The sequence below is a fragment of the Moschus berezovskii genome, chromosome 20 (assembly GCF_049115385.1).
Source record: "Moschus berezovskii isolate FMDL1 chromosome 20, NW_MosBer_1.0, whole genome shotgun sequence".
NCBI classification, from domain to species: Eukaryota; Metazoa; Chordata; class Mammalia; order Artiodactyla; family Moschidae; genus Moschus; species Moschus berezovskii.
The window spans coordinates 55,241,884-55,260,620 of NC_142479.1; the positions used below are offsets into that span (position 1 = coordinate 55,241,884).

The following is an 18,737-nucleotide window of genomic DNA, read 5'->3' on the forward strand; positions in this document are numbered from 1 at the left end:
GTGACGAGAGGTAATGAGATACAAAGTAAAGTTCATACAGAAGGATTAACCTGGAAAGAAGGATGGGTAACTTACTGTGAAATAGAAGGGAACAGTAAAAGAGAGAAATACCAGAGACAGTGCTCAACACATTGACATGTTTTCTTTTCTTAATCCATTCAGTTCAGTTGCTCAGTTGTGTCCGACACTTTGTGACCCTATGGACTGAAGCATGCCAGGCCTCCCTGTCCTTCACCAACTCCCGGAGTTTACTCAGACTCATGTCCATTGAGTCAGTGATGCCATCCAACCATCTCATCCTCTGTCGTCCCCTTCTCTCGCTTTCAATCTTTCCCAGCATCAGGGTCTTTTCAAATGAGTCAGTTCTTCACATCAGGTGGCCAAAATTGGAGTTTCAGCTTCAGCATCTGTCCTTCCAATGAATATTCCGGACTGATCTCCTTTAGGATGGACTGGTTGGATCTCCTTGCAGTCCAAGGGACTCTCAAGAGTCTTCTCTAACACCACAGTTCAAAAGCATCAATTCTTCGGCACTCAGCTTTCTTTATAGTGCAACTCTCACATCCATACATGACTACTGGAAAAACCATAGCCTTGACTAGACGGACCTTTGTTGGCAAAGTAATGTCTCTGCTTTTTAATATGCTGTCTAGGTTGATCATAACTTTCCTTCCAAGGAGTAAGTGTCTTAATTTCATGGCTACTGTCACCATCTGCAGTGATTTTGGAGCCCAAAAAAATAAAGTCAGCCACAGTTTCCACTGTTTCCCCATCTATTTGCCATAAAGTGATGTGAGAGGATGCTATGATCTTAGTTTTCTGAATGTTGAGCTTTAATCCACTCAACCACCCTGCAAAATACTAGCTAACCCGTGTCTCCCTTTTTTTTTTTAATAAGAAAATTGGTACTCAACACAGCTATTAAGTAAATGATAAGAGGGTGAGGATTTAGGAAGGTTATGAGTTCACCACAGGGCTTGGCCCAAAGAGGAAAGTAAAATATTAAGTAAATTAGTAATAAAGAATTGCTATTCTTTATTTTTTTTTAAAAAAAAAAAGCCAAGAAGGATGCCCAGGATATCATTTCCTGAGCAGTTTCAGGTCCAGCTCCTTTGCATATCTGATTTCCCAGACTTTTTTCCAGTAACAGCTCTTCTTCTCCTTGGCCCATCATCATGATCACCTTTATCTTCACAGGGTTTCCAGAGTGTGTTTGCATCTCTTCCTTCATCTAATTCTAAAGACAGTTCATTTGTTACCTGGTTTGGGATACAAACATACCTCATCCAAAATAGAGTTTTCCCAGTCCTTCTTATCCCCTCAGAAGACCCATTGGTATTGAGTGGACAGGAGTGCCATAGTCTTGCACCTAATTACCTAGTGTTTTGAATAAATCTGGAAAGATTAGAATTACTCAACAAAATAATACAGATTTTTACAGAAACTGTTTTTCTGCTTTTCTTGACTCTACACAGCCAATAGTTTCTGAAGATCAGACAGCAGCCCTGATGGCCCATCTCTTTGAAATGGGATTCTGTGACAGGCAGTTGAACCTAAGGCTGCTGAAGAAACACAATTACAACATCCTGCAGGTGGTGACAGAACTCCTTCAGGTCAACAACAACGACTGGTACAGCCACCGCTACTGAGGAGTGACCTCATATTAAATAACTTTGCCTGCTGCTCAGAGATGATCTTTATTCTGTTGGGGCATAGGGTAGAGACCCTTGCTTATTTTTTAATCCGAAGAATCTACAATAGAGCTCATCATTGAACTATCAAGACAGTACCTGCCATTGCAGTATTTTTTGGAGCAAATCAAAAATCAGAACTTAAATTTTCACGGTAGACATTAGGTGAATTGTAGGAAGAGCATTTTTCAATTGATTTGGATAAAGCTCCCTTCTCTGTTTTAGTGCACTGAAGAGTATAACTTAAACTTCCTATAGAACCATTTTTCTTTCTGCTTGTACTGAAGTTGAGTATTTTTCTTTGCTTAACATGGATGTTTTTATGAGGATATCTGTTGTCAGTTTTTAAAAAGAATTAATCTTGGAAGTTGTTTTTCAGAAATATTCTCATAATTTCTCTAACCTGTCCCAAGCTTAAATAGCTATGTGGTATTAAAATGACACCTAGAACGTGATAGGAATTTTGTTACTCTTCCCATTTCAAGTAGAAAGTCATTTCTTTGCAAGTCTCGGTAATCAGCACTGTTGTTTTCTAAAGACCCCACTGATGCGTCTCTGCACTTCTGAGTAAGGAGCGGGGAGTGTGCTAATTAACCCACCAGCACCTGTTGAACAGTGTCTATTGTAGCAATTTTGCATACATTTATATTTTATTTAAGGGAAAAAATTTAGGTAGTGTGAAATATTTTGCTAATCCTATAAAGAAGGAAAAAAAAGTCTTCTATTAAGGGAAAAAGTAAATTTAACAGTTACCTTTTTATGTCAGGGGGCAGGTCTTATTTACAGTAGAGTGGGCAAGGGCTGTACAGAAACATGAGAAAACTGAACTTTATTATGTGAATCTCAGTAAAATTCAGGAGCAGGCAGATGAGTGGGTATGAGGCTTTGAAATAGGATTCAGGAAGTCCTGAATGTCTCTTGAATGTTTGAAATCTGTTCAAGAGAACTTAGAACAGGAAAAAGAGACTGATGTTTTACAAAACTTGGATGGGGCACAAACTCACAGAAAAAAGTTTTGGTTTAATTTAACCCCAGGATAAGTGAGTGGGAAAGAGCTTGCTTACAAAGGTCCAAAGTCCTCACTGTTTATAGAAGGGAGTCTTGGGTACAGCTGGTAAAGAGGTAACAAAAAACACTTAAAGATTTTAGTCATAAAAATTGCTTACAGAAAAATCTGACCCCCCCCCCAGCCTGAAGGGGGAAGGATAATAAAATAGTATTATATAACCTGATTGGTATTACAATGAATGATGATGTAATCATTAGCCATAATGATGTTTATTTACAGTATAACTCTTGAATGCTGTTAAATAGGCCAGGATTCAGACTGCGAGCCAACCAGGCTGTTCGTTATTTAAAACGTTTTTATGGGGCCTTCTGGGTAGAGGCTGAGCGGCCGGTTGTGTGTAATTAATTGGGTTGATTTGGGACGGGATATGTCTTGACCATCTGAGTCGTATTGTAAGGGTCCAGTCGTCTGTCCCATTGTACTTGTGCGTAACCGCTTAAAGAATGGTGAAATAAACTTTGAAACTCTTTACCTGCCCTGGCTGGTACCTTCGTCCAGGACCTCGCGTGGCCCTTGAAGATCTTGAGAAACGTTCTGGCCGCTGTGTTGAGAGAGGCGGGCCCTGGGAGGGAGGGGGCGGGCCTTGGGAGGGCGGGTTCGGAAGAGCCGGGGCGGAGCTTCCCAAGGCTTTGAATCGGCTGGGGCGAGACCCCGGCTCCCGCAGTTTCGGTTCTACTTTGCAGGCGTTTCTGTCGCCGCGGTCGCCCGAGGGTAAGGCGCTTTGAGAAATTCCTTCACTTTTCCTCTGGCAAGCAAGGGCCCAGGCCCCTCCTGTGCCTCTTCCTCCTAGCCCAACAGGCAGGTACCGAGCTCTACTAACGGCCTCTCGGGGTGTCTGATGGGACTTAAAATCCTCTTTCAATGAAATCCTAGCCTCTCAGTACACGCCCAGCTTCAGAGTAGGGCGTAAAGCAGCTGGGCCTATGGGTAGGCCACAGTCGCAGCTCCCCACCTGCCCCAACGGGGCATTCTCTTCCCCCAGGACTCCGGAACCACCCTTCCCTACTGGCTCTCGTCGCCAAATACGTACTCCAAAAATCTCTCGTCCTCTTGCAGCTGAGAGGAACCCGGGATCTCAGACCTAAGCCAGGTGAGGCTCACTTTATTTTAGCCCGGAAGGTCAGAGTTCAGTTCACGATGCCCATTCATTTGACTCCACTCTTTAGGGAAGAATCTAGATTTTTAGCCTCAGTTCTTCCTCGTAAAGGACTGACCCAGACATTGCTCCTTCCCCAGACATTCTTTCCCATCCCAACTCAGAAAGCAACATAGAGGAGGTTTATGCTTCCTTCCACGACCTTTTTAGGGGTTTTTTAAGCCACATCTGTGGCCAGTCTAGCTTCCTTTTTCTTTCTTGTTCCAAAGAATCCCTACCTCCCTACACCAGTACCTGCCCAGGTTCAGGAATGGAAGCTTTCCTTCCACACTCAGGCTGGGGAGACCTCGGGCATTTCTGCCCTGGGGTGCTGGAGGGACATCTTCAGAATCATCTTGTCTAAGAGGATGAAGGGACTCTCCTGACTGCTGCCCCCAAGCCAGCCCTATCTAACTTCCTTCCTTGGTAATAATCAGTGACAGCTCAGCAACTTTTCCAGAAAATAAGTGCGCCGCTTTCACTTATGAAAGTCCCTTAAAGTGAAATAACCTATGCTTTGTTTTTCCCTCTCAGGAATTGAGCTGTCCCACAATAAAGAGAGGAGTTGAAATGCAGAGATTCCTGATCTGAGAGCCATATGTAACTGCTTGAATTTCCATACCTTGACTTTCTTAGGCTTGAGCTTGCTGAAATTGTGGTGGGGCCCCTTGACAATCTCGAAAACTTAAAACCAGAGTGACACCCAGCATCCACGCTAACTGAATTTTGTTCTTTTTTCATCAGTGAAAAATACCCCTGAACAATGGGTGAGACGTTCTCCCAGCTGGCCTCTCAGGAGGATGAGAACAAATTGATCCTGCCCCCCGACCCAGCCTTTGGCAGCAAGGCTGCCAGCTACTCCAGCACCGGCAACAGCAAGCCTTTCTGTTCCTGTGTGCCTTGTGAAAGGGCTGCTGGTGCTGGCTTTGTAACTTGTCCCACCTGCCAGGGCAGTGGGGAGATTCCTCGAGGTGAGTAGCCGCAGGCTCTGGAAGTAGCCTGGGATCCAGGAAAGGCTCTTAACAGCCAGCTGGCCAGTGCCAGGCCCCTCTGAGTCTCCCTGGATGGTGTTAGGTAATCCGGCTCCTAGTCCCCCAGTTTCAGGCTGGCCCAGGGAGATTCTAACCCTCCCTGGGCTCTCTGCAGACACCTCCCTCCTGCCCTGGTGGTACCACCCAACCCCGGGGGATTTCCAGCCTCTCTGCTTCCTTAGCAACCCTGCCATAGGATTCAGGAAGTTACCATGACCTCTCCAAAGAAACTGGACTTTTCTGACTTGTGACTTGCAGAAATTCTTCACCCATGTTAATGAAAATCTCACCTCCATTCGAGAGATGGCAAAACTGAGTTGCCAACAGCTAGTGTCCCCAGTCCTGCCCTAGGTCAGAGATAGCATGCTTCTGAGACTGCTCTGTGGGATGGAGGGGTGCTTCTCGCAGGCTGGTACAGGAAACTTGTCATGAACACTTCGTGGCCCTCCTCACCCTCTTTCTCTCTACAGAGCTAGAGAAGCAGCTGGTGGCCCTTATCCCCTATGGGGACCAGAGGCTGAAGCCCAGGCACACGTAAGCCCCTCTTCCTACCCCAGTTCTGCAGGCATTGCCCATGGGGGAAATTCCTCTTTGTCATCCCCATGTGCCCTCCTCTACTAAATTTTCTCCATTGGTTCTCCTCCAAAAGCCTGAGCCTTACTGGGCTCAGACATATTAGCACCCTGTTTCCACAGATTTTCCTAGTTAAAGAATCTCAGGGCACAGCAGATCACCTGAGGTCAGTTGGTATCCAAAGCATCACTCCTTCCAAGAAGCATGGCTCCCTTTTGAAAACAGAGAGGACCTCTTGACTCTGCAAGTCCTTCCAGGATGGACAGAGTTGCCATTGGTTTGGGGAAGTGATTTTTCCAAAGAACTTCCTTTGCTATGGCAGTTCAGACCTGCTTGTTCTCTTCCCCGTAGAGATGGAAAGCCAGCTCCTCCCTGACCTGGGACCCTTCAGAACCTCAGAGGCAGCCCTGAGTGTCATTGTTGGGGCCTGTAGCTCTGTTTGTCATCTGGATTGTTTGACATGAATCCCTGCAGCTCCTCCTCCAGGGTCCTCAGCTTCCATCTGGGAGCCACCACCCAGCCCTCCCCCACCACTGCATCAGAGTGCAAATCTGGCAGTGCCCCTTCGAAGGTGCTACCAAGGTGCAGTCTCTTTAATGCATATTACAGTTTTGAATTAGATGGACAGATGATGTCTGGTTCTGAATATGAGGATTAAAATTCAGAACTCCCAAAATTCATGTGGCCTTCTTCCAGTGATAATAGCTGGCCTTGGTTTAGCCTTTGACTACGCACAAGGACCGGGAATTGGTGGCTTTTCCTGAATTAGCCCATAACAGATTGTACGAGGTAGGTAGGTACAGTGAATTATCTCCATTTTATAGACAAGTTAAATGGATTGTTCAGAGTTACTGGGCCAGTGGGTACAGAGAGCTGGGGATGGACACCAAGCTGCTGGCTTCTCAGTTCTGTGCTTCTCCCCACTCTGGGCCACCCCTGACTCTAGGCTGGTCCTCCATACCTGAGGAGCTAAGTGTCCAGTTGTGAGGGGAACTCAAAGGAGAGCCTTGTGTACAGAGAAGAGTATCTGAACACCCCTGGCCAGGTTGCTTCTGTGTCCAAACTTCTCCACTTCCATACCTGGGTCCTGCTTTCCCACAGGAAACTCTCCGTATTCCTGGCAGTGTCCATCTGCCTGGTGACCTCCTCCCTCATCGTCTTTTTCCTGTTTCCCCGGACAATCTCCGTGCAGCCTGTGGGCCTCAACTCCTCCACGGTGGCCATTGATGAGGCCAATGTCTACCTCAACATAACGGTGGGTGGGTGCCTGTGTCCCTGGGCTCTGACCCCACCTTCCAGGCACCACTCCTCTGAAGCCCTTGCCCTGTGTTCTGCCCCTGTAGCCAGGGATCTTACAGCACTCAGAGGATGTCAGAAGCCTGGGGAGAAGCCCCTAAGAGATTGTGTAGGATTGGAACTCTGAGAGGTTAGAATTGAGGCCAGAGCAGTATTAGGGAGTGATATGCCTGAGACTTTCTGGGTGGGCAGGGGAACAGAAAGAGCCTTGCAGGATGAGACTGGATTTTGAGACAGCTTAATGCCCCAGTATTCTTGCCTGGAGAACTCCATGGACAGAGGAGCCTGGCAGGCTACAGTCCATGGGTCACAAAGAGTTGGACAAGACTGAGAGACTAACACTTTCACTTTTATGGTCTTAGTTAACGGTGACCCCTCCAAGGGGCTCTAGCACTGGTGCCCCAGCAGCTGAAGCTCTCACTGAGGGTGGGGCTCAATCAGGCTGGGGGTGAAACTGACTTCTTCTTGCCAAGGATGGTTACTCTCACCCCTCCCTTTCCCTGTCTACCTTCCCAGAGTATCTTGAATATCTCCAATAACAATTACTGCCCTATCACTGTGACCCAGCTGACCATCGAGGTTCTGCACCTGTCCCTCGTGGTGGGACAGGTCTCCCACAGCCTCCTGCTCCATATCGGCTCTTTGGCCAGTGAACAGGTGACTCCCTCTCGCTGGCCAGCCCCACACCCCACAAGTGTATGGACAGGTGGTGGGAGAAAGGGGGTGGCTGCAGTTGGGGCTAACCCTATGACCATTTGGTTGACAGATGTTTTATGCAGTGGCCAACAGGATATGGGATGAAAACACATAGTGAGTAGCCCTTGATCTCTTCTCCCTCACCTCCTTCCTGGTTGGAAACCCAGTTTGAACCCCCACCAGATTTCTTGATTGCTTAGCAACCCTGCAGCCAGCATTCAGCCTGCACGCTTATGGCCAAGACTGCAGTGTGCAAGTGTTCAGGGCCTCCTGTTTGGAGTGGGATTGGAATGAAAACCAGGCTAGAATTGGGTTAATCCTTACAATATATGGGACTTCCCTTGTGGCTCAGTTGGTAAAGAATCTGCCTGTAATGCAGGAGACCTGGGTTCGATCCCTGGGTTGGGAAGATCCCCTGGAGAAGGAAAAGGCTACCTACTCCAGTATTCTGGCCTGGAGAATTCCATGGACAGTGTAAGTCCATGGGGTCACAGAGTTGGACACAACTGAGTCACTTTCACTTTCACAGTATATGACTTTGGGGTCTTCAGCCTGACTCGCTGTTTTCTACTAAGGGAATGGCCAGCACATATCTGGGCTAAGCCAGTGGGGTTTGGGGGAGTGATGTGCTCACCTTAGGCAGAGGGAGTGGGAAGGGGTGGGGGTGGCCTGGGTCCTTGCCCTCCCCATGGAAAGGAGGCCAGGGGTCTGGGACTGCAGGTCTCCTCTGAACTGACAGGCTTCTCAGTGTGAAACGTGGTCCCGTGTTCTTCCTCTTTGTTTTTCTCAGCAAAATCTGTACCTGGCTGGAAATCAAAGTCCACCACGTGCTTTTGCACATCCAGTAAGTAGGATTTGAAGCCCTTGTATTCCCTCTCCCACTTTTTTTTTTTAATATTTATTTTGGCTTTGCTGGGTCTTAGGTTAAGCATGCAGGATCTTTAGTTGTGGCATGTGGACTCTAGGACCCAGGGATTGAACCTGGGTCCCCTGAATGGGAAGCTTAGAATCCTAGCCACTGGACCACCAGGGAAGTCCCCACTCTCCCACCTCTAACTCCAGCTCCCCCTAGTGGGAAGGAAGTCATCCAAGCTGACTCCATGAATCTGTTGGCTCTTGATAGTGGCAGGTCCAGCCCTTCCTCTAGGGGCCACCTTGCTTCTGAGCTGTTGATGTGACACCCATGGAGCTGCCCGGGACCCGGGTGGGGCAGCTGCCCCAGGAGCCATGACAGAGCAGGAAGCCAGCCCTCCCCAGAGAACAGAGCAGGGCCAGGGCTTTCCTCTTCCTCCCAGACACAGCGCCAAAGCCTGCTTTTCCTCTCCAGGGGCACCCTGACCTATTCCTACCTGAGCCGTTCCGAGCAGCTGGTTTTCCAGAGCTATGAATATGTGGACTGCCGGGGAAACACATCTGTGCCCCACTTGCTGGTCTCTCACCCACCGTGACCTGTGTGCTGTCCTCAAGCTCCAGTCGCCTGCCAGCCTGGTCTGTACCTCCCACAACTCCGTGGTACCCAGTAAGACCATAGTGACTTTGCCAAAGGAAAAACCCTGCTTCATCATACCCTCCCCACCCCATGAACCCCCAGCAGAGGAAGCTTCCTGTGGAAGTTAACTTCATATACACTCACACATCCCTACACACTGTCTCTCACACATACACCCATATGCACAGTGTCTCTCTCTGTCACACACACAGACACAAATACACACACACACACCCTCTCTGATTTCCACAGGATCAGAAGCCTGATTCTTCTAGAGGCCAGCACCAGAGGCCTCTGGTGATGTCTTAAGGAAAGTCTGACCCAACGTTTCCTCAGAGCTGCCTCTTGAGGCGTGGGGCAGCACCCACCTTCCTATGCTGAGCACCTTGGTTGCCTGGTTCCTCCAGGGAAGGCATTCTTCCTGCCTGAATGCAGAGAAAACTTTCATTTTATCTGGTTTGACTCCATGGATCCTTTTCCAGTTCTCCACCCAGTGATGGGAATGACTTAGGGATCAGCCCGTGCTGTCCCCAGGGCCTTTTGCTTTGGTCACGTGACAGATCGTTGGTGATGGCCTGCTTCTCTCCTGGTAACTTGTTGCCTACCCTTTGGCCAAGGCCCTTTGGCTCTGCCTCCTTCCTGGTTATAGATGGTCTGGGTCCCCAGGAACACAGAGCTGTTCTGCAGCTAAAGCTTCTCTTCTCCATAAAGCACTTTTATTAATATCATTTTCTGAACAGCAGGAACAAAAGGAGAGGAGGGGAGGGAGGCACCTGGCACCCTCTGGGCCTGCACAGGAAAAACAGAGACAAAGCCAGAGTCATTTTAAAAGGTATTTATTGAAGGAGGTCACACCCTGAGCCCATGTGAGTGGACACAGACAGGTCAGATGGTGCCACAGTCGCCTTTACTGTGGTTTCTATCACTCAGACAGGCAGAGAGATGAGCTTGGATGGTGGGGAAAGCTGAACTTGAAGTAGGAAGGATGGAGAAAGGGAAGTGGGGACAGAACCTGATGGCTAGCTGACCAGGGGACAAGAGGAAGGAAGGAGTTCATGCCGTCTGCACGCTTTCATGCCTGAGTAACTGGGGTCAAAGTGGTGCTGGCAACAGCATGAAATTCAGTCCATGAAGTCCAGGCTGGAGCTTGTGCTGTGTGGAGTTCAGAAAATGTAAAGGATTTATATTGTATTCACTGAACTGTACTTAACAGTGTTTAAAAAGGAAAAATTAAAGTCTCCTATAATTGGGAAGGGAGCTGCTGGTGGACACTCCCTGTCTCACAGCGTATTTCTTAATGTCCAGGTGGGCATCAAGGACTCTTCCCCAGTACCTGAGCCCCTTGGGAACATGCCGTGCTTCTCTGGCTTCTCTCCCTTTCTCTCATTATGTATCTCTGAAGTCGCATCCAACTTTAATATTCTTGTTCTGTGTCCCCACCCTCCCCATACCTCCCCCAAGTGCTCCTCTCAAGAAACACTGCACTGAGAGGTTCCTTTGTGCATGCTAAGTCACTGCAGTCATGTCTGACTCTGCGACGCTATGGACTGTAGCCTTCCAGGCTCCTCTGTCCATAGGATTCTCCAGGCAAAAATACCCACCCAAAGGCCATGCTACAATGAAAGGACCCGGGCACCGTCCCCCCTTACCAGTCAAGAGTGGAAGAGGGGATGAGGCTGGGGGACCCCACCTGTCAGTTTCAGGAAGTGGGGAGGGGGATACCTGGGGGCTTTAGAGCCTCTGGAAAGGCTGAGACCCAGGGAGGAAGAAGCCTATGGATTTGGGGGGGGGGGCAGTCCCTCTCTTCCTAACGTCAGGTGTCCTGTGCCTGAGACTACAGTCCCCCTTTCCTCTGAGTTCTTTATCTCTGTCCCTGCCTCCCATCATCAACAGCGGAGTGCCCACAGTGGACCAGACTGACGCTGGACTTGGGGGAGGGGGTCCCTGTCTGCCACTTCTTCCTATCGCTGCCCCAGGTCTGCTCTGGTGTGATACAACCCCTCCTCCCCCAGCTATATCTCAGTAAGCATCCTCCAGGGGGCTGGGCTGACGGCTCTAGTGAGAGTCATGAACCTGAGCTCCCGACAGACCTGTCATTGCTAAATAAGGGCCAGTAGTGGAGCTGTAAACTTGAGGGGCGCAAAGCCAAGTTCTCCCATAGGCTTTGCCTGGAGAAGCAGGGCCTTACCTTCCACCTTCTTCCCACACTACCTCCATCCTCTTCCTGCCCTTCCTCCTCATCCCAGTCTCACAGAGCCTCACCAGTCTCTTCGATTCTTTCCAGGAAGAAATCATTTTATTCCTGGCTCAGCTCCTCTGCCAGAGTGGATCAGGAGGGACTGGCTTTTGAAGTGGAGGTGTTGCTGGGTGGTAAGAAGATCGGGTCGCTTATCTGATATTTTGCTGATGGCCAGTGGGATCTTGGGGTCTATTTCTGAATCACCACTGCTGGATGTAATTCGTTGACTGAGAAGAAGGATAGAGAGGAGGCAAAAGAGGTCAGCAGTTCCCAGGCCCACCCCTTTTGCTTACTGTATTAAGTAAGCCCTTTGAAGCCAAAGGAATCAAAGTGAGATGTAGTGAGCAGCCCAGTCCTCTTCTTAAAGGACTAGCATCGGGCTCTCCCATCCTTGGCACCTGTGTCAGGAGAAAAAAAACCTTTCCAAAGCTCATCCTATTTTATGTAATTCCCAAGACTCTCAAGAGTCTTCCTGGGTTTGATGGTCTATGATTATCCGGATGCTAAGCTGCTGCTACTGCTGCTGCTAAGTCACTTCAGTCGTGTCCGACTCTGTGTGACCCCATAGACGGAAGCCCACCAGGCTCCCCCGTCCCTGGGATTCTCCAGACAAGAACACTGGAGTGGGTTGCCATTTCCTTCTCCAATGTGTGAAAGTGAAAAGTGAAGTCGCTCAGTCGTGTCCGACCCTTAGCGACCCCACGGACTACAGCCTACCAGGCTCCTCCATCCATGGGATTTTCTAGGCAAGAGTACTGGAGTGGCTTGCCATTGCCTTCTCCGGGATGCTAAGCTAAGTGCTTCAAATGCCTTCCCTTTTAATCCAGTCCTGACACCTCTACTGTGGAACTGGTATCATTCTCCTTTAATGGATGGGCAGCTGAGGCTCAGAGAGCGAGTCATGCTCCCAGAGAGTGGTGATCCTAACTGAGACCATACCTCTTACTTCAGGTCTTACCTCCCTCCTGCCTAGCTGGCTCGACCCTAATCAGCCCCTAGACTTTGCTTCTTTGTACCTATCCAGCCTTCCCAACTAGACTGTCAGCTTCTTCACTTACGCTCAGTGCTGAGCAGTGGGGCCTCCCAAGACATTCTTATGGGGCAAGGAGTGGAGGAATGGGCCATCCAGAAATGACTGAATACTTCAATCCCCTCTCCCAACTCCTGCCAAGGAAGCCTTTCTAGACTCCCCTACACTCACACACAAGCACACTCAGACACGCAGCCAGAACCTATCTGGCTTTCACATTCTGAATCTGTCTTACCGTGAATCGTGAGTACTTGGTTTGCATATCTGGGCTAGATTTCTTGCCACCTGATAAGGAAACAAAGCACAATTACTCATCTGGAAGCTTCTGAGAATGGAACATGACACAGTTGGATTCTTTACCAGGCAGGCCATGGCCCCTATCTAAGGCAAGGCACAGACCCCCCACACTGAAAATTCTCTACCAGGAAGCCAGCCTGTGCTTCCCTGTTCCAGACCCCACAGGGCTCAGGATATTGTTGCTAAGCCTACAACTCATCTCCCGTCCTCTGTTGGCTCCCTCCCCCATCTGTCCCCCTCACCCTAGAGGAGGGACTAACAACTTCTGAGCCACCCTCTGTGGAACTTAGCAGGTTTCTCTGCCGCCCTAGCTTGGCACAAAGCCGCTCAGAGAGAGTGACTCCCAAGTAAAGGAGATTTCCCCAAATATGGAATCTGGGCCCTAACCAGGGACTCCCTCCTCACTACCTCCCGCTGCCGGGCATCTTACTTACCAGGACCATGAGGGTTGGTCACCTCTCCTTGGTATGTGTCCTTGTGGGGACCTGGCCTCTGGGAATCCTGGAGGATGCACTGGGAGCTGCACCAAGTAAGACGTTCTTGGGCGTTTTGCTGCTTTGGCTGAGGCGGCTGCGGTGGCTGCTGGGGCACCTGCGGTGGCTGTGGCATAGGTGGCAACTGTGATTGCACCAGGGGGGGCTGCGACTCCTGCCGGGACTCCTGAGGTGGCTGGGTTTTCTTCTCACATTGCCATTCCTCTTCTTGGAGTTTCTTCAGTTCCTGGCAAGAAGCCCCCCACAAGAGGAATCCTCCTCCCACCCCATCCAGTCACCACCTTGCCAGGGACACTGCAGGAAGCAAGACAAGGGAATCCTGAGGTGGAGGTGACTGCAGAGTCTCTGTTCCCTAGAGTTGAAGGCTGAGCCTGGAGCCTGAGCCATCTCGCCTCACCCACCCACACCCTAAACTGTTTCTATAGCAACAGTGCCCCCTGGCACAGTCCCTGCCCACTAAACACAGCCTCTGACCACCTACCTCCTAGCTTGAGAGCTGTGTGCACTGAAAGCCGTTTGCAGTGCCAGAGAGTAAAGAATAATCTCTTACAAATGCCTCGAAACAGCACTGTCCAGTAGAAATGTAATGGGTACCATATTCGGAGATGAACGCTTTCACTTTCATATATAATTTAAAATTTTCTATTAGCCACATAACAGAGGAAGAAGAAATAGGTGAAACTAAGTATAACAATGTATTTTGTTCAACCCAATACATCCAAAACATAAAATCATTATGATAATATTGATAGTTTATAGTGTTTATTTTTGTACTAAGTCTTCAAAACACAGAGGGCATTTTATACTCAACAGCACATCTGAATTTAGACATTACATTTTTGCAAAAAATGTTTGGTTGCAGGGCTTCCCTGGTGGCTCCGTGGTAAAGAATCCACCTGCCAATTCAGGTGACACCAGTTCGAACCCTGACCCGGGAAGATCCCACATGCCCAGAAGCACGTGAGCCCGTATAGCACAACACTGAGCCTGTGCTCGAGAGCCCATGTGCCACAGCTACTGAAGCCTGCGCTCTGCAACAAGGGAAGCCACTGCAATGGAAAGCCTATGCACCGAAACCGGAGAGTAGTCCCTGCTCTCCGAAACTAGAGAAAAGCCGGAGCAGCATGGAAGACCCAGCACAACCGTTAATAAATACATTAATAATAACAAAAATGTTTGATCAAGGGATTTCTCTAGTAGTCCAGTGGTTAAGAATCCACCTGCCACTGTGGGGGCATGGGTTCGATCCCTGGTCCAGAAAGATTCCACATGCCATGGGGCAACTAGGCCTGTGCACAACTTCTGAACCTGCACTCTAGAGTCCACCAGCTGTGCTGAAGCCCATGCACCTAGAGCCTGTGCTCCGCACAAGAGAAGCCACTGCAATGGGAAGCCCTCGCACTAGAAAAAGCCTGCATGCAGCAACGAAGAGCCATCACAGCCAAAATTAAAGTAAAACAAATTCGTTTTAGAAAATAAACTTGATCGATATTTCGAGTTCATATAATTTACTATCAAAAAAGTAGATTTACATACCCACATTGTTTCAAACATACTTAAAATTTTGCCAGTATGTAAAGTGGATATTTGTTTTTAAATTTATATTTAAATAAATGTATGTAAAATTTAAAATTCAGTCCCTCAGTCTCCTAGCCACGTCTCAAGGGCTTTAGCACACAGGCTGGTAGCCATCCTATCAGACAGTGCAGCTTAAAAACCTCCTGTGGCTAACCCCTCAGTCCCACATGAGGCCTCAGCCTGGTATAACCACAAAGCTGAGCCACCCCAATGCACACACACACATCCACGACATCAAAGGAACTTGCTTTCCTCCAGCTCCCAGCAAAACAACATTCGCCAGATAATAGCTTCCTGGGGATCTGTCTCCCCTCCCCATCGCCTCCCTATCCCTGGAAGGACCCTGGTGAACCCGGCCCCTCGCGTGAACCTGCTCTTGCTGCTGCTGGGCCATCAGCCACCTCTTCCGGTCCAAAGCCATCTGCCTCCGACGGGCCTCCCAGTGGTAAGCACTGCCCATGATAGGGTGACAGAAGGGAGGGGTGACAGAAGGCAGAGGGGTGGGGGCAGGCAGAGCTCAGGAGGCTGCCACTGCCCCCACCACTTCTGTCTCCTCCCACCTCAACTCCGTGGCCTGTAACCAGAACCACCTCACAATGTGACCACTACCAGGGCAACTGGGCAGGCCCCCCTCCCCTGCTGTGGGAAGGTGGGAGGTGTTCCTCCCAAGCCTCCCAGAGAACATCTTTAAAGCACCTTTCTCTCTGGGGCCCTAAGCAGGTAGAAGACACCTTTCCACCTTAGCTTTGAGTTTCAATGGACCCCAGGGACAGTTCCCAAGTGGTCTGACTTTTCTCTCTGGTTTCTTTCTCTTACCCACCCCAGGATTTCAGCATCTTCATCTGGCCCTCTGCTGACCTCTGCCTCTCCTCCTCCCTTAGTCCTCCATCTCCTCCCCCTGTGCTGAGTCAAGAAAATGCAAGGACTTCCCTGGTGGTCCAATGGTTAAGAATCCACCTGCCAATTCAGAGGACAATTCAGGTTCGATCCCTTGTCCAGGAAGATTCTACATGCCATGGGGCAACTAATCCTGTGTGCCACAACTACTGAAACCCATGAGCCTAGAGCCTGTGCTCTGTAACAAGAGAAGTCACCGCAGTAAGAAGCCTGCGCACCACAACTAGATAGTAGCCTCGGCTCCCAACAGCTAGAGAAAGCCCAAGTGCAGCAACAAAGACCCAGAACAGCCACATAAAAAAATTTTTCATTAAAAACAAAAATCCAACTAAGTTTCACTGGGGCCTGAGCTCTGTGAATACAACGTGGCTTATTAGAAATTACTCTAGTCCTGCGGATTTAATACGCTGGGCTCAAGTCAACCCTCTATCTCTTCTTCTGAACTTGGGCCCAGTCTTACCTCTCTGTGACTCCATTTCCTCACCTGGAAAACCAGAAAGGTAGTACTTGTTACTGTCCTCACAGGGTTCAGTTCAGTTCAGTTCAGTTGCTCAGTCATGTCCGATTCTTTGTGTCCCCATGAACCACAGCACGCCAGGCCTCCCTGTCCATCACCAACTCCTGGAGTCCACCCAAACTCATGTCCATCAAGTTGGTGATACCATCCAACCATCTCATCCTCTCTTGTCCCCTTCTCCTCCTGCCTTTAATCTTTCTCAAGCATCAGGATCTTTTCCAGTGAGTCAGTTCTTCGCATCAGGTGGCCAAAGTATTGGAATTTTAGCTTCAATATCCGTCCTTCCAATGAACTCCCAGGACTGATCTCCTTTAGGATGGACAGGTTGGATCTCCTTGCAGTCCATGGGACTCTCAAGAGTCTTCTCCAACACCACAGTTCAAAACCATCAATTCTTCAGCACTCAGCTTTCTTCACAGTCCAACTCTCACATCCATACATGACCACTGGAAAAACCATAGCCTTGACTAGACAGACCTTGGTTGACAAAGTAATGTCTCTGCTTTTTAATATGCTATCTAGGTTGGTAATAACTTTCCTTCCAAGGAGTAAGCTTCTTTTAATTTCATAGCTGCAATCACCATCTGCACTCATTTTGGAGCCCAAAAAAATAAAGTCAGCCACTGTTCCCACTGTTTCCCATCTATTTGCCATAAAGTGATAGGACCAGAAGCCATGATCTTTGTTTTCTGAATGTTGAGCTTTAAGTCAACTTTTTCACTCTCCTCTTTCATTAATAGGCTCTTTAGTTCTTCTTCACTTTCTGCCATAAGGGTGGTGTCATCTGCATATCTGAGGTTATTGATATTTCTCCCAGCAATCTTGATTCCAGACTGTGCTTCCTCCAGCCCAGCATTTCTCATGATATACTCTTCATATAAGTTAAATAAGCAGGGTAACAATATACAGCCTTGACGTACTCCTTTTCCTATTTGGAACCAGTCTATTTTTCCATGTCCAGTTCTAACTGTTGCTTCCTGACCTGCATACAGGTTTCTCAAGAGGTAGGTCAGGTGGTCTTGTATTCCCATCTCTTTCAGAATTTTCCACAGTTTATTGTGATCCACACAGTCAAAGGCTTTGGCATAGTCAATGAATCAGAAATAGATGTTTTTCTGGAACTCTTTTGCTTTTTTGATGATCCAACGGATGTTGACAATTTGTTCTCTGGTTCCTCTGCCTTTTCTAAAGCCAGCTTGAACATCTGGAAGTTCACATATTGCTGAAGCCTAGCTTGGAGAATTTTGAGCATTACTTTACTAGCGTGTGAGATGAGTGTAATTGTACAGTAATTTGAGCATTCTTTGGCATTGCCTTTCTTTGGGATTGGAATGAAGACTGACCTTTTCCAGTCCTGTGGCCACTGCTGAGTTTTCCGAATTTGCTGACATATTGAGTGCAGCAATTTCACAGCATCATCTTTCAGGATTTGAAATAGCTCGACTGGAATTCCATCACCTCCACTAGCTTTGTTCGTAGTGATGCTTCCTAAGGCCCACTTGACTTCACATTCCAGGATGCCTGGCTCTAGGTGAGTGTGAGTGATCACACCATCATGATTATCTGGGTTGTGAAGATCTTTTTTGTACAGTTCTGTGTATTCTTGCCACCTCTTCTTAATACCTTCTGCTTCTGTTGGGTCCATACCATTTCTGTCCTTTATTGAGCCCATCTTGGTATCTCTAATTTTCTTGAAGAGATCTCTAGTCTTTCCCATTCTATTGTTTTCCTCTATTTCTTTGCATTGATCACTGAGGAAGGCTTTCTTATCTCTCCTTACTATTCTTTGGAACTCTGCATTCAAATGGGTATATCTTTCCTTTTCTCCTTTGCTTTTCTCTTCTCTTCTTTTCACAGCTATTTGTAAGCCCTCCTCAGACAGCCATTTTGCTTTTTTGCATTTATTTTTCTTAGGGATGGTCTTGATTCCTGTCTTCTGTACAATGTCACAAACCTCCGTCCATAGTTCATCAGGCACTCTGTCTATCAGATCTAGTCCCTTAAATCTATTTCTCACTTCCACTGTATAAGGGATTTGATTTAGGTCATTCCTGAATGATCTAGTGGTTTTCCCCACTTTCTTCAATATAAGTCTGAATTTGGCAATAAGAAGTTCACAACCTGAGCCAGTCAGCTCCCGGTCTTGTTTTTGCTGATTGTATAGAGCTTCTCCATCTTTGGCTGCAAAGAATGTAATCAATCTGATTTCACTGTTGACCATCTGGTGATGTGACAGGGTTCACACAGGACCAAATGGATTAATAGATGAGAAATATATGAAATGAAGCATAAAACTGCTGAGCTACAGGTTAGGATTCTTTATTATCCTACCTAATTTGCATCCTGTTGAAGAGGAAAAATTCATCCTCTGGGCTTCTAGGTTCTTTGGCTGGTCTAATAATCAAATGGACACAAGACAGATTGCATGCATGCATGCTCAGGCACTCAGTTGTGTCCAACTCTTTGCAGCTCCATGGACTGCAGCCTGCCCAGACTCCTTTGTCCATGGAATTTCCCAGGCAAGAATACTGAAGCGGGTTGCCATTTCCTCCTCCAGGAGATCCTCCCAATCCAGGGATTGAACCCATGTCTCCTGCATCTCCTCCGTTGGCAGGCAGATTCTTTACCACTAAGCCCCCTGGGAAACCCCTAAGACAGATGGACAGGAGCAAAACAAGTGTAATTATATATATTCAGGGATCCCA

General features: G+C 48.2%; 3 protein-coding genes across 20 annotated transcripts in view; 2 read left to right on the top strand and 1 right to left on the bottom strand.

Moving 5' to 3' along the window:
* Positions 1-3,231, top strand: part of NBR1 (NBR1 autophagy cargo receptor) — a 29,796-nt gene extending 26,565 nt beyond the window's left edge. For all 6 annotated transcript variants that reach the window (XM_055407962.2, XM_055407961.2, XM_055407964.2 and 3 more), the window contains one exon: positions 1,476-3,231. In XM_055407962.2, the coding sequence (XP_055263937.2) occupies positions 1,476-1,649 (174 nt within the window). In that variant the 3' untranslated portion in view covers positions 1,650-3,231. The remainder of the gene's footprint in view (positions 1-1,475) is intronic.
* A 145-nt stretch (positions 3,232-3,376) lies between these two features.
* Positions 3,377-16,657, top strand: TMEM106A (transmembrane protein 106A). 12 transcript variants are annotated; one of them, XR_016035541.1, is made up of 12 exons: positions 3,383-3,562; positions 3,743-3,850; positions 4,430-4,495; positions 4,640-4,866; positions 5,397-5,460; positions 6,601-6,754; positions 7,312-7,452; positions 7,562-7,605; positions 8,282-8,335; positions 8,819-8,979; positions 11,265-11,350; positions 13,903-16,657. XR_016035541.1 is itself a non-coding variant. In XM_088829145.1 (11 exons), the coding sequence occupies exons 4-10, from the start codon at positions 4,659-4,661 to the stop codon at positions 8,937-8,939; spliced, it is 786 nt and encodes a 261-aa protein (XP_088685271.1). In that variant the 5' UTR covers positions 3,383-3,562; positions 3,743-3,850; positions 4,430-4,495; positions 4,640-4,658; the 3' UTR covers positions 8,940-8,979; positions 11,265-13,878. The 12 variants fall into 12 exon arrangements, 10 of the variants coding, with proteins under 10 accessions (XP_088685269.1, XP_055263944.2, XP_088685272.1 ...); XR_016035540.1 differs by lacking the exon at positions 11,265-11,350 and having other exon boundaries at positions 3,384-3,562; positions 13,903-15,063; positions 15,444-16,652; XM_088829145.1 differs by lacking the exon at positions 13,903-16,657 and having other exon boundaries at positions 11,265-13,878.
* CCDC200 (coiled-coil domain containing 200) lies at positions 9,993-15,078 on the bottom strand. Of its 2 annotated transcripts, XM_088829148.1 has the most exons (5): positions 14,989-15,078; positions 12,981-13,266; positions 12,485-12,534; positions 11,243-11,446; positions 9,994-10,132 (listed from the first exon to the last, which is right to left on the bottom strand). In XM_088829148.1, the coding sequence occupies exons 1-4, from the start codon at positions 15,076-15,078 to the stop codon at positions 11,420-11,422; spliced, it is 453 nt and encodes a 150-aa protein (XP_088685274.1). In that variant the 3' UTR covers positions 9,994-10,132; positions 11,243-11,419. The 2 variants fall into 2 exon arrangements, with proteins under 2 accessions (XP_088685273.1, XP_088685274.1); XM_088829147.1 differs by lacking the exon at positions 11,243-11,446 and having other exon boundaries at positions 9,993-10,132.
* Positions 16,658-18,737: the final 2,080 nt, after the last annotated feature.